A 15,335-nucleotide genomic window follows, 5' to 3' on the forward strand; every position below is an offset into this window, starting at 1 on the left:
GCTGGCCTGATTTGTGAGCTACACATTGCCTGTTGCCGGTCCAGGGAACTATTTTGAGTCTTCACCATACTCCTGGGTGTGAATGCCACTGATGAGAGCCCAACAGGAAGTGTGACCTCATCCTGCCTTTCAGTCTCTGGTTACGCAGGCTGTTTTTGAAAGAAAACAAGAGCAGTTATAAAGCTGACTTTCTCAAGAACTACATGCCCCTTTATTCTAGGAAGCAGCCAAAAGAACAAGAGGCCACTGAAGACAAAACTTTCTGCAAACGCCTGCACACGCTGATGCGCGCAGGCGTCTGTCAGGAGGAGAGAGTGCTCTTCATTGCAGGACTTCTATGCACCTGTTAACACTCTGACATGATTTTCAGCTGAAGAACTGCTAAGTCCTGGATTTTTTCACCGTCGACCCGAGGAAACTTTGCATGTCAGTAATTTTTCTATTTATCACAAAGAAGAAGAAAGTGGGAACTCCCTTTGGAAGGAACATGTACGGACAGATTATTTTGCAGGATGGATGTGTTACTTTGATGGAACTGGTAGACAGAATCTGTTTCTTGAAAAGATTTAGAGCTGTTACTGAAGGCTTTTTTAGTGTTACTAATACTCGATTAACTGTTAGTATACTGCCTGTAGCTTGATATAAATATTTGTAAGAGATAGCAGTAAAACCTTGCTTTCTGCCACAGGACTTGTTGGTTTAAAATCAAACGTAACACTTGGGGAAAGCTAACATGGTATAATTTGGGCTGCACCTTTAAGATGGTATTGATCAAAAATCAAAAGGATGGTAGCAAACTATTATATTATGGTGCAAGCAATATTATTTTATATTCCAAATAAAAATCTATAAATGTATGCTTTGATTTAGAGATCTTCCAATGAATGCCAGAAATTTCTCCTGACTTCTTTAAAGGTCTCTATACCTAGGATCTGTATTTTTGAAAAGGTGTTGCATCTAATTTATTGAAAGAATCCGTTTGGAGCTGTAGGATTATCCTGGCTTGATTTAATGTATGACAGCCGCAAAAACAATCCATTACCAGTTATCACATTTTAAAAACGTGGAAAGAGGTGGTAAATTAGGAAAGAATTTAATCCTACCTTGCAAGGCTAATAGGATAGTGATGTGTAGAAAGTGTCATAGTCTACAGCAGATAGATCTATGACATGAGTGTATATGATCAAAGTCTACATAATTTACACACTTAGATGTATTTTAAATTTGTAATTGAGAAAGTAAATTTATATGTTCCTGAGAGCTGCATTTCGAAATCTGCCTGGTGGTAGGCTATTTTAAGTGCACTCTTGTACTGCTTGAGAATGTCCAGGCTGACAGTGTCTATGAAAGACCGCCAGCCCTTGCTATGACTACCTGTCAGTGGTCTGAGGCGTTGCACAAAAGACCAACACCAATCTCCAAGCATTGCTTGAAACTTGATAATGAGGGCGATGTGCATTGGGTGACAAAACTACAAATATCCTTATTTAGAGGGCTCTAAAAACCCAACCTTTTTTCTGATTTCTTAATCAAATAATTCACTTGCATTATTTATTTTGAGGACAGATCAACGGCATAAATCTAGCTTTCTCAAATAAAATGCTGTTCTTATTTACAGAACAAGATTATTTTGGATGCACTCAGACAGACAATGGGAAATAATACAAAACCGTAGATGCAGACACAATCTCAGTGGTCACTGGTTCCAGTCTCCTCCTTCAGTCCAAAATCTTGTGTCATTTGGTAAACAAGTCTGACTGGTGCAATTAGTAGATGCCATCTGTTTTGGCACGATTTTTCTATTTTTAATATATAATCCACCTTTTTTTCATGGCTCTTTCAGAAAATCTGTGAAGTTTGAACAAGCAGGCTTCCCAAGATGTACGGAATATCTCAAATGATGTCAACACCAGTGGCAAGTAAATGTAGGAGAACTGCTATGCGCAATTATCTTTTGAACGATTAGACTTCTTTTAGCAATTTCCTTGCTTTGATTTTGCTGATACTCATACCATTAACCATCTGTCAGTAGCTTGTGCTTCGTAAGTGCCAGTGTTCACTTTGGCAATGATTTTGACTTCATTTCTTTCCTTGAGAGAAATGTGGTATTTGTCTTTCTAGTAGAAAAAAAAAAAATCACTGGTTTTTTAGATGCCTGTGCATAAATGTGAAAGGAGATTGTTTATCAGCTACTATTAAGATGCAAACTGTCTATAAAAAATACTGAATGATTTTGATAGCTACTTGCAGGAAGTAAGGGCGTTGTTAAAATGGTAGTGGTTTCAAGTTTCTTCCTTCCTCTAGTCATTTTCTCCCCAAGCCCTGCTTCTAACCCCTCCCCCAACACACACACCTACAATTTACTCCTTACAAATCAACCAGCCCCATCTGAAAGCCTAAACTTTGTCTTAGATATTAATCATCCGCAGTGGAATCAAGTTTCACTGAAAATATTAGAAGTGTTCACATGTTACTGTATAAAATCCCACTTTAGAGTTTAGAATATTAATTAACTGCACTTTGCCCAACTGAAATCTGTTGCTATGCCTTTGGTTAAAGTGAGTTGAATGAATGGATGATTTTTTTTTTCATTGAGAATATTCACAGGCTTCATACATTGGAAATCATTTATATAAAACTAAACAAAACTTAATTTTTTTCCTCCACTGATGTCTTCTGCTCATTATTTTACAATGAAAGTGACTTAAAATGCCCTAATGAGAGACAGCCTGGGCAGATGATTGAATCGCTCAAATTACTGAGTAAGCTAAAATAACCAGCACGTTGGCTCATTGATTCAGGTTTTCTACAGCTTCACACAAGATGCTTTCTTCCTCCTTTTCATGAGTCAGTTTGATGCTAATGGTTTATTATTGCCTCATCCTCCACTCAGAAACCTCTAAAGGATGTTGAGTGAGAGAAGAAACAGAAGATAGAAGCCCTTCGATTATTTCTGGCTCCCCGTAAGGGTCTGGTGACAAGTTGTGTTAGTCTTGATTCACTGGATGCCTGCACCAGTTGGAATCTCTGCTGAGCCTGGAGCTATTCATACCTTCTTTGACGCCTCCGTTATTTGCAGTCAAGCATGTTGGGGAGGTGGGATAAATTTGTGCTTCTCTCCTCTTTGTCGATGCAGGTTCTTCTGGCTCTGAGAGAAGATATACTGGAGAGCTGTCTCCCACATGTGTTTTCCCAAGGTATCTTATGGGACTTTTCTCAAGACAAATCAATCATGTGTCTTCCTATGTGTCTTACTGGTTTAAAAATATTAGTTTTATCTCTCATCCAGTTTAGGCATGGGCATAAATATTTAGTCCCATGTACATGCAAAATGAAAACTTGCCTAACCTAATAATGATTTGGAGGGGGTGGCTTTGAGTGTGGGAGCACATGTGAATTGTTTGGAGAGTGGAGAAACTGTTGGAGGCTGATGAATTGTTGCTTTTTCTCAAGTTGATGTTCTCCTAAATATGCTTTACTATCTCAGTTTATAAGAGCAACAATATTCTATACCAATGCCCGAGCTGTCCAGATTCCATTCTCCAAAAAAAATGTAGAGTCTACCATTTTGTTCAAGTTCTGTAATGAAGTCTCTTCTTTCCATCCTTCCTTCTTTCTTTCCTTCCTTCCTTCATTTTTTTCTCTTTTATTCTGTCTCTTCTCTCTTATTCCTTATGCAGATCTCACTGATGTTTTCTCTAGCATTTTGTAAAATGTGCCAGTGGTATAAAGGAATCATGCCTTGGTGTTAGAACCTGCCCTTATTTGTAAATTCTAGGCCTCTTGCTACTGTCAAATGAATTAACCAAGGATGAACAAGATGGCCATGTGGAGCGAGCCCATGCTTTAGTGTTAAATAGACCAGGGCTTGAATCCTAGCCTTGTCACTCACCAGCTATTATTAAATGTCCAAGTTATTTGTCCTTCTGCATCTCATGTTTTTTTTTTTTCCCCTAAAGTGTAATGAAGATCACAATACTTAGTTTTTGGGGAGGTTTGTGAAAAGTAGATAAAGCATGAAGTATGAGCCAGGCCCATAGTAAGTTTTCAACAAATAATATCCATTTAAAATAGTACTTTACTAAATTTAGTGCATGTATTAATTGTGGACAGGTTTCTACATTTAAAACTTTACCAGAGGGCTCAGTTGGTTTAGTGTCTGCCTTAGGCTGGGGTAATGATCCAGGTCTCCTCGCTCAGTGGGGAGTCTGCTTCTCTTTCTCCCTCTGACCTGCCCCCCACCCTGTTTGTGCTCTGTCTCTCATGCTCTCCCTCCCAAATAAATAAATAAAATCTTAAAAAAATAAAAATTAAATAAAACTTTATCAGAAATTCCGTAGAGCTTGTGGCATGAGGTGGCCTTTCAATCAAACAGGCATATGGTTGTTTCTCACACCTAACACACATGGAGATTTTCACAACTGAATGGGAGACTTTCCTGGATATCAAATCACAACTGCATGGTCGTTTGTGCAGCTGACCTAGAGGGAAATCGGCAAAGGCCAAAAAGATCTCTTTGACTGCGTCTTCACCCTGTAACTCTTCTGTGCCTGGTGGCTGCAAGGTTGAAATTTATCACTCACAGGGAAAGAATAATGATATTGCAACTGGAAGGCTATTCAAAGAAAAGGGGTGGTGACTATAAGTTTCCAACATCCCAGATAGGCTGTTTTGCAATTTTTCCATCCAAGAAAATGGATTAATGTCAAGGGTGTAGTTGCATCGTATGGTGAAAAGACTGATTAGACAGAAAGTTTTCATCAACATGTTTAAAACAGAAAAAGGCACTAAATGCCCTGTCACTTACTGCTCTCACTAGTGAGGAGATATAGCCCAGAGTAGAAGTGACATTCTTAGGGAGGCAGAAGTAACTGGTAGCCATGAATGCTAAGAGGTATTTTCCTTCACAGTGGCTAGAAATGTGGTTTTGTGGGACTGGATGTAGTGGATAGAAGTGGAAAGGACTTTCCTTCTTCCCCCTTTAGTTTTGCCTGTGATTTCCTGGATGGTGACACTTCCTTCAAATGCTGCTCTGTAGATCTAACAGCCTCCCACTTTGCCTGTCGCCGAAGTCCCAGACTCCTCTCCAATGGATACTACACTTGGACAGAAGACAGTTTCCTCTGTGACAAAGATGGCAATGTAACTCTGAACCCACCCCAGACCAATGTTCTTTACAAGGAGAATTTAGTTAGGTAAGTAGAGGATATTACATGTGAGAATCTGAAGTCTGTTCCACCCACTAGTTATTCATTCGTTCATTTGTTCATTTAGCAATGATTCCTAAGAGCTCATTATCGTGGAAGCACAAAGACTAATATGGGGCAAGGACTGCTGATGTGAAAACAAACAAACGTGCTGAAGCAGTATGGGTGTTGGGGTCAGGGTCTGAACAGAATGCAGTGGAGGAGATGAGGAAAGGAAGCCCATTTTATTTGGGGAAACAGGTTAAAACAAGATTCCTAGAGATAATGAAGATTGATTTGAGTCTTGACAGATATAGGATGTTAGCTAAAATAAAAGTAGCAAGTGAGACTTCCAGAGATGCCCTGGGAGACCCTGCACCATTTGGAAAACGGCAGGTGGTTGGCAGAAATCAACTCAGGGTAGAGGGGCAGGAGGGAAGACTGAGCAGACACAGACTGAACAGAGAAGCTTCACGTCCAGCTCAGGGTGTTTGTTTTTGTTCTGAAGGTAGGGAGGAGCCATTGACAAATGACGAATGACCAGATTTATTCTTACAGTGTAGAGGATAGGTTGCTGGTAGTATGGATGGGTGAGCAGTCAAAATCTTCCGGAAATGCAAATCACATGCGTGTCATCACTAAGCCCCTCCCTTGACATACCCAGTGGTTTCCCTTTACCCTAACATCAAACTGTAACTCTTTACATAATGTTACTATAATGGAGAACCATTCAAGATTCTTCATTCCCTGCCTTCATGTTACCTGTCCAGCCTCATTTCCTAGCACGGGCCAATATGAGACTTACTTGTTCTTCAATGACTGGATCAGATCATCCTCTGCAGCTCAGTGGTCTCCTATCCTCAGAAACCTCCCTTGACTCCTGATCAGCAACACCCTTCCTGATGCTCTCAGAGCAGCTTCCAGTTAATTCCGCTGGAGCACACATCCCCTACCTAGCATGGTAATGCAGACCAGGGACTATGGAGCCAGGCTGCCTGGGTTTCTTCTCAGTTATGCCACTTACTAGATACATGACCTCAGCCAAGTGCCTTAACCTTTTGTACTTCAGTTTCCTGATCTGAAAAATGGGGTCACAATAGTACTTCCCTCACGGGGCTGTTCCAAGGATAATATGAGTTACTTTATGTCAACCATAAAGAAAGACATCTGGTGTGGGATAAGCTCTACGAAGTCATTAGCTTCATCTGCATAGTTCTTGTCTCTCTCCTGTACTGGTTTGTGAGCTTTTTGTACCAAAGGTTTTATTTTGTATCTCAGCATCTTTGATACTGATCCAGGCACCTGGAACACACAGAAATTTAAGAAACTTCTGTGGGATTAACAGAGGGAACAAATGAAATGAGCTTCACAGATCCGAGTTACAGAGATGGATTCTATGCATCAAATCACTTTCACTAAATTCTTGGTTTTGAACCAAACGTGGCTGCTATGCATTATGCATCATGCTACTTTCATTCCTCCATTTCTCTCCAGAATATTTAGAAAGAAAAAGAGAGTCCGCCGTTCCTTTTCTAATCTCTTCAGCCTCGGTACCTCTAAATCCTGGCTGCATGGAAACATCTTTGGCGATGTTGACTCTTCCTTAAGTGAGGACGCCTGGTTAGAGGAGGTCAGGAGGCTGGACATGCAGCATTGCAATGAAACTGGTGAGTCTGAATCTCCTTTTCCACAGTGAAATATCATTCACAAATGGGCAACAGCAACCGTGTGTCCCCGGACCAATATAAATTCCAGAGAAGACCATCATTGCATAGAAAGAATGGGCCACATTTTTTTAAGAAATCACCTAAAGTTCTCTCCACACTACTTACATGATCCAATTACATATGTATTCATGTCATGTATTATGCAAAATAGCCTAATTTAAATGTGTAAATTATTAAGCTGATAATACCTGAAATATGTGTTTGTACATCTTCAGTGTATCTTGTCTATACAGGATATAGATGGAGAAAAGACACTGAAGTTGGGGTCCAAGTCCCTGGGTGAGCACACTGAGATAGTTACTTAACTCTGCTATGTCTCAGTTTCCTTATTTTAAAAACAAGATACATATGCAGAGTATAATATATATATTCATACATTCCTATTGAAATACATGCTACATGTATGTATTATATATACATGTATATCATATATATTCATATTAAATATACATGATATTGTGTATACATATTATGTAATACACAGAATACAATATTACTATATTTAAATATGTGTATATAGATACACATATATGTATGTAAACACAATGATAGGAACTCAAAGTATATCTTAAAGATTAAATGGACAATGAATGTCAAGCATATTTCAATCCCTGAGACTCAGTGATTTGTAGTTACAATTATTTTTATTACTAGAATGAGAACAGTGGTTACTTATTGGGCACCTACCATCTGTGCTAGGTCTGGGGACACAAGAGTAAATACAAATAACGTAACCCCAGCCTCTAGTTTGCTGGGGCAGGGGGGTGAGGTTCAGACCTTTGTCAAATAATTGCACAAACAAATATAAAATAATTGTGGTAAATGCCATGGAGAAAAATATATGATGTAATGAGAGATTTGACACAATCAGAAACTCAGGAAAGTCATCCCCATTGAAGTGGCATTTGAGCTGTTTTCCAGAAAATAGGAGGGGCTTCTCTGGGTAAAGGAGGAAGGTAAGAGACAAAATGGCTAGGTCTGAGGAATCTGGGGAGTAGGTTTGCTGGGTGAGGGAAGACCACATGCATGGTTTGGAGCATGTTGAGGTGAAGTTCCTTTGCGACATAAGGGTCAAGTCAATCTGGGGCTCCAAGGGACAGTGTGAGTTAAAGCTACACATCTGTGAATCGCCTCTGAAGCCACTGAATGGCTGAGACATATTAGGAAGAAGGTAGAGTTGGCAAAGAGGGAGTCCAGAAGGGAGCATTTTGAATGGGTGAATAGGACAGGATTAGTCTGCAAAAGGGATTGAGAGGAGGTATCCAGAGAGGTGAGAGGAAGACTAAGTGTTATGAAATGAGAATCAAAGGAAAATAGGGCTTCAAGAGGGATGGAGCAATTATCAGTGACAAATCATGTTCAGGGGTTAAACAGGATGACAACCGGATTTGTTGATCTTGAAGTTATTGGTGGTGGAGAACTAGGAAGGGCACCTGGGTGGCTCAGTCCATTAAGCATCTGCCTTTGGCTCATGTCATGATCCCGGGGTCCTGGAATCGAGCTCCGTCCACATCGGGTTCCATTGCGTCCCTCTCTATCTGCCCCTCCCCCACTGCTCGTGTTCTCTCTCTCTCTTTCAAATAAATAAATAAAACTCTCTTTTTAAAAAAGAGAAGAGAACCAGAGGGTAGAGGGTGAAGAGTGTGGGAGGTAAGGAAATGGAGGCTGGGGTTGAGGATCCTTCAAGATGCTTTCTGAGAAGGGAGGGAGAAAGACTCCCCCCACCCCCACACACATTCTACTCTGGTAACAGTCATCCTTTTTCAATTTCCTAAATGGACCATGTTCTTCCACACTTCTGTGGCTGTGCTTATGTTATTCATTCTGCTGGAATTCATTCATTCATTCATTCACTCATTCATTCATTCAATTGTAAGATTTATTGAGGGCCAGCTATCTACCAGGGACCATTTTACACACTGGGACATAGTGGCAAGCAAACTTGTTCTCATGGAACTTGCATCCCTGTGGGGGGAGACAGAAAATATGTAAGTTACATAGCCGGTTAAAAGTAGTAAGTGGTGGGACGCCTGGGTGGCTCAGTTGGTTGGGCCACTGCCTTCAGCTCAGGTCATGATCCCAGTGTCCTGGGATCGAGTCCCGCATCGGGCCCTCCGCTCAGTGGGAGCCTGCTTCTCTCTCTGCCTCTGCCTGCTTGCGTGCTTGTGCTCTCTCTCTATGACAAATAAATAAATAAAAATCTTAAAAAAAAAAAAAAAGTAGTAAGTGGTGTGGGAAAAAACAGAGGAGGAAGAGATGGGGATTGCAAGTTTAAGTAGGGCGATTAAGATGACCTCATAAGAATGACTTCTGAGCATTGGCTGCAAAGTGGAACTAAAGCATCTAGGAGAGGAAAAATCCAGGCAAAGGAAATGCCAGCACAAAGGTCTGGACTAGGAGCATCCCAGGGCTGAGTGTGAGAGGGGAGGAGAGAGGATAGGATCTCAGAGGTATGTAGCTGGGTGCAAGTGGGGAAGGACAGGGACAATGGAAAGCCCATTCAAAAGTTTCACCTTCTACTCTGAATAAGGGGAGAACCCATTGGAGGATTTTAATCAGAGGAATAAGATTCTATTTATACATTGACAAGATAACTCTGGCTGCTGTGTTCAGATTAAAGGTAAGATAGGTAGTAGGGCAGAAGCAAGGAAATCAGTTAAGATGATGTTGGAGTGACTCACTGGGGTGATAATAGTAGCTGGAATGAAGTAGGTAGAGGTGAGAAGCAGGAGGATTCTGGATACATTTCAAAGATAGTGCCAATAGGAGAAAAAAAAGAGCCAACAGGATTTGCTGATGTAACCTTAGAGAAAGAAGTCAAGCGTGTTTATTTATAAGCTAAGTACGTTCTGTCCCGTTTAAGTATTTACCTTGTTTATATACATTATCTTGTTTAAATATCCCCAAACCCCCTAGGAAGTAGATCATATGATCATAATTTTTTATAATTATGGTGAAAGTAAGGCTCAGGGTTAAGTGTCTTGCCCAAGTTCATTTAGTTTATAAACAGCAGAATTGGAATCCAATGTGGATCTGTCTGGTTCAAAAACCCAGTCTTTGTTCTAGTGCCAGAAAGGATTTCACTTTTCTTTCCAAGATGAAATCCAACATATACCCCACAGCCCAGGCTCAAAGAGCAGGCAAGAGGAGACATATAATACAACCATATAAGAATTTAATGGTTTAGTACTTGCATGTCTTACTATTTTTCTCATTCTTCTTCCTGGGCAAAAAACACAATGCTACATTCATTAAAAAAAAAAAAAAAAACTTTTTAAGTTGTGGGAATTATAGATTCATGAAAAGTTGCTAAAAATAGTACAGAGAAGGCCTGCATACACTTCATCCATATTCCCTCACTGGTTACAACTTATTCAACTATATACAGTAATTATCAAACCCAGGAAATTGACATTGACACAATATGATTAGGATTTCACCAGTATTTAAATGCACTTGTGTGTGTGAGAGTGTATACTAGATAAATTTAAATTTAAAATCAGAGTAAGTACTTGTTAAATGAAGACATAATTCTTATACAAACAAAAGATTAATTAAATGGAGTGTATCCTAGTTCCCACAATAACAAGGATGTATAAACAGGATGTGAAGAGAAGGAGGCAGGGAAGTGGGGCCTGGAAAGACAGACAGAAGATATATTTGGAGAACCTTCTGTGCCATATTGAGGAGCTTGGATTTTACCTTACTCAATCAAAAGTATCTTAGAAGGCTCTTGAGCAGGGCGATAACATAATCAGGTTTGAATTTTCAAAGATTACCTTGACAGTAACATGAACTGAAGATTGGATGAAGGGTGACAAGTGGGAGCTCAGGGGCGATTAAAACCAACAGGCAGACAAAGGAACATCTAGAAGTAGAGAGGAAGGAAGAGATTTAACAAATATTCTCCAAGGCCGAATGGACAGATTGGTGAATGAGTGACTATAGCCATGAGAAGTGGGAAGAATCAAAGAACACTGGGGGAAGGCAGGAAATGTTGAAGCATCACGAAGAACTGGAAGACAGGACTGGCAGAGTGATGAGGGGAATGGGCATTTGAGCTGAATGGGTCTGAATTCAAGTTCTGAAGCCATCTTTTCCAGCCTGAGTGTTCTTAGGCAAGTTAATGAACACCCCTAACCTCCGTTTCTTCACATATAAAAGAAGATACTAGTAGCACATAGAATTATTTGTGAGGGTGATATGTACTAATTTGTGAAAAGTACATACTTGCATAGGGGCTGGTTCTGCTTGGGACTTATTAGCTCTAAAGCATCAAAAAAAAAATAAAGAACAGATTTGAGTCAAGAAATGAGATAACAAATTCTATTTCACATGAACTGAATTTGAGGCACCAATGGAAAGTAGTAAGATAGCCGGGGAGGTTTGGAAACATAACAAAAGCACTGCAGAACAAGAAAGGACCTAAAGATATTGCTTTGGAAGCCAATAGAAGAAGTTGTTATAGAGGTCTCTGGAATAAAGGGGTTTATTTACAGAAAATGTGAATGAGCAGAAAGGGGAGTTAAAGAAACTGAGGAGGATGAACAGAAGGTCCAGTCATAATTTCCCTTAACCATAATGAGTATCATGGGCCAACATTACACCAACCAACCCATGTACTTTTAAAAGATTTTATTTATTTATTTGAGAGAGAGAGAGAGAGCACCAGCAAGGGAAGGAGCAGAGAGAGGGGAAGACTTCCACTGAGCAGGGAACTCCACATGAGGGTCAATTTCAGGATCCCAAGCTTTTGACCTGAGCTGAAGGCAGACACTTAACTACCTGAGCATTCTAGGTGTCCCCCAGCCACTCCGTATTATGTACATCCCCTCTCTTCAGTGTCTGTGAAGGAGTATTACCCATGTGTGCATGCGCCTGTGTTAAGAACGTTGACCTAAGACCTACACTCTTAGCAAACTTTTGGCCACAACACAGCATTGTCAGCTATAGCCTCTGTGCTGTGCATTAGATGAGTAGGATTTATTTATCTTGCACAGATGAAACTTGGACTGATGAAGTCATTTAATATTTCTCCTTCTGTGTCTGACTTATTTCATTTAGCATAATGTCCTTTAGGCCCATCCATCTTGATGAGGATTTGAAGAAAATGGAAACCTTGTGCACTGTTGGTGGGAATGTAAATTGGTCCAGCCACTATGTAAAGGTTTCACAGAAGAAAGAAATTAAAAATAGAACTACCATATGATCCAGGAATCCCACTTCTAGGCATGTACTCAGAGGATTTGAAATCAAAATCTCAAAGAGATATTATCCTCACTCCCGGGTTCATTGCAGCATTATTTACAGGAGCCAAGATAGAGAAACATACCAAGTGCCCATCAGTGATGAATGAAGAAAGAAAATATGGTATATACATATAAAGGAATGTTAATCAGCATTATTAAAAAGGAAGTCCTATCATTTGTAACAACATAGAAAGGATATTATCCTCATCTCTCTTATAGAGAGGGAAACCAAGGCAGATTAGATACTTGCCCTGAGGCCACAAAACTAATAAGTAGCATAGTCCAAATTCCAACCCAAGAGTCTTGAACATACGCTCACTACGCTATACCCAGGAAAGGTTCTCTGGGGAAGATTTCTCAGGCAGGAAACCAGAAGAGCATGTCATAGAAGAGGAGAATATAAAGAAATGGCTAATGTATACAGCTTAATATAGAAGTCAATTCAAGTGTCCTGTAGCCTTGAAAAGTTTTCTCATAAATGAGTTACATGAGAAATCTTAATCAGAAGGCAATGTAGAGGTCATTTTACCTACTCCTGGCATCCCTGGTAGATGGGCACAAATGTCTACAGTAATCAGGAGCACTAATTACCTTTTAATTGAGATATAATTCACAAATCATGATATCTATCATTTTAATGTGTACAATTCAGTGATTCTTAAAAATATATTCACATGGTAGTTTGTGCAACTTTGATCACTTTTTTAAAAACTTTATTTTAATTCCAGTATGGTTAACCTAAAGTGTTAAATTAGTTTCAGGTGTAGAATACAGTGATTCAACAATTCTCTTCATTACTCAGCGCTCATCATGATAAGTGTACTCTTAAGCCCTTCCTCTGTTTCACCCATCCCCACCACTTCCCCTCTGATCACTATCTGTTTGTTCTCTACAGTCAAGAGTCTGTTTCTGGGCTTATCTCTTCTTCTGTGTTGCTCATTTGTTTTGTTTCTTAAAATACATATATGAGTAAATACATATATGGTATTTGTCTTTCTCTGATCTCACTTAGTTTTATACCCTCTAGATCCATCCATGTTGTTGCAAATGGCAAGATTTCATTCTTTTTGATGGTTGAGTAATAGCCCATTGTGTGTGTGTGTGTGTGTGTATCACATCTTCTTTATCCATTCATGCCTTGGTGTACAATTAGGCTGCTTCCATAACTTGGCTATTGTAAATAATGCTGCAATAAACACAGAGGTCCACGTGTCTTTTTGAAATTAATGTTTTTGTATTGTTTGGGTAAATACCCAGTAAAGTAATCATAGGGTGGTTCTATTTTTAATTTTTTGAGGAACCTCCATACTGTCTCCTGCAGTGACTGCACCAGTCCACTATGACCCTTTTCTAATTCTGGAACATTTTCACCACCGCAAAGAGAAACCCCACACTCATGATCAGTCATTACCTATTCCCGATCCTTCCTTCCCACTTCAAGACCCTGTCAACCATTAGTCCGCTTGCTGTCTCCATGGATTTGCCTATTTTGGACTGCCATGACTTTTTTAAGGCTGACTCTTTTTCTCACTGGCAATGCTGCTGCAGCAGTGGCTTGCTTGTGTTCACCCATCAGGTGCTTTTTGGAAGTTTCCATCTCTTGGTTATAGGCTGGCTTTCCTGAATATATGCGGCAAGTCTCTTCTCAGTTCTACAGCAACATTTCCAGAAGTGTGGGCTGGGGTGGCCGACCCCTCTAGGACATAGAAGTCATGAACACCAGGGCACTTGGGTGGCTCAGTTGGTTAAGCATCTGCCTTTGTCTAGGGTCATGATCTCAGGGTCGTGGGATCAAGCCCCATGTAAGGCTCCTTGCTCAGCAGAGAGTCTCTTTCTCCCTCTTCCTCTGCTCCTCCCCACCCCCGCTCATGCTCTCTCTCTCAAAATGAATAATAAATCTTAAAGAAAAAAAAAACAGTCACGAACACCGTTTCTCACAGTGACAGAGAAGCTGTGGTCCCTTTTCCAATTCTCTCAGCCCTTCCGACATAACCAAGGAGAAAGGCTCAGTTTAGAATCTTGGTACTTTAAGGCTTAAAGTCTTGCTAGTCTTTTGTTTTCACAAAGTTCTTTTAACAAAGAACAGGCTCAGAGCTTTTTGGTATTTAGGGCAAATTAAATAAAGTCTCATTTTCATTGTACTCAGTTTTACATTTACTTTCTCTTTGCAGCATTTAAGTGATTGACATAAAGTTTCCTTCAAAGTAAAAGATTTAATGAAACAACTTAAAGAAAATATTAAAGATGGCTAAGAGTAGGCAGTCTCTGGGATACAGCAAAAATCAGGAAAATGGTGGTTGGTTGTTAGAAGTCTGGGACTCGGTGTTCTAAAGGCAATGTTACACATATTCAGAAATTAACATCTAGTTTTCCCATAGTTTCCTCCTGGAAACATGTCCAAACAATTGTAAAGCAATTGGACCACACGAGTGCTATACGAGTATGCGATATCTTGCTAAAATTCCCATGGTTTCCAAATATCTTCTAAATATAACAAATCAAACCACCTCCCCCCCCAAAATCAGTAATTAGGCAAACCGGGTGCACACAGGACTTTGAAATCCCTCATCTCTGCTGTCAACTGTAATCAAATCTTCCCCAGACTTCTTATTTTCCAGATTTACCCAAGGCCCCGTGACTTTTATCAGCAATTTATTTTTCTCTGGAAATGTTGCCTCGTTAGAAGACTCAAGAAGAATTCAAAATTAAATTGTTCTGCTGTTTTCTCTCTGGGCAAGGGATGCAATCAAAACTTACTTCCCCTGACTTTCTCGTGCCTCATTTTTCAGACTAAAAAGGATTTTTCTTGGTTGTCTATTTTATCCTTAGCTCACCCCTTCTGCAGCTGTGTCTAGACACCTTCCTCATCAGCTGCAATCAGTTTTTAGCCATGGCATTTTGCAGCTCCCCAGACCCCGAGACTGCAGTTTGGGAGACGTTCCCAGGGCCTGTGAGTCATCGTGAAAGAAGATAAAACATTCCTGCAGGGAGGACTGGTCAGGACTGCCCACTTCACTTCTGCCAGCCCAAGGAAAGAAAGGCAGGACAACCTCAGACAAGGCTTCCCAGCTTGAGGTCTATGGTTTTCTCCAGAGCCAATGCCTCTCCTATAAATATCTTCGATGGCAGCCTCTGTATATGGCTTTGTGTTTCCCTCCATAGCAAACAATAAT

At 40.2% G+C, this 15,335-nt stretch overlaps 1 protein-coding gene across 6 annotated transcripts in view; it reads left to right on the forward strand.

Moving 5' to 3' along the window:
* The first annotated feature begins 229 nt into the window (after positions 1-229).
* LOC111146654 (transmembrane protein 71) overlaps positions 230-15,335 on the forward strand; it is a 30,135-nt gene continuing 15,029 nt past the window's right edge. For 3 of the 6 annotated variants that reach the window (XM_022502298.1, XM_022502297.1, XM_022502296.1), the window contains exons 1-5: positions 372-426; positions 1,844-1,925; positions 3,137-3,197; positions 4,986-5,195; positions 6,681-6,853. In XM_022502298.1, coding sequence (XP_022358006.1) covers positions 1,880-1,925; positions 3,137-3,197; positions 4,986-5,195; positions 6,681-6,853 — 490 coding nt within the window. In that variant the 5' untranslated portion in view covers positions 372-426; positions 1,844-1,879. Of the gene's footprint in view, positions 490-1,843; positions 1,926-3,136; positions 3,198-4,985; positions 5,196-6,680; positions 6,854-15,335 lie in introns of all 6 variants that reach the window. The other 3 variants (XM_022502294.1, XM_022502299.1, XM_022502295.1) reach the window with 2 other exon arrangements.

Source organism: Enhydra lutris, unplaced genomic scaffold, assembly GCF_002288905.1.
Source record: "Enhydra lutris kenyoni isolate GAN:26980312 unplaced genomic scaffold, ASM228890v2 scaffoldscaffold14, whole genome shotgun sequence".
In the NCBI taxonomy this organism is placed as follows: Eukaryota; Metazoa; Chordata; class Mammalia; order Carnivora; family Mustelidae; genus Enhydra; species Enhydra lutris.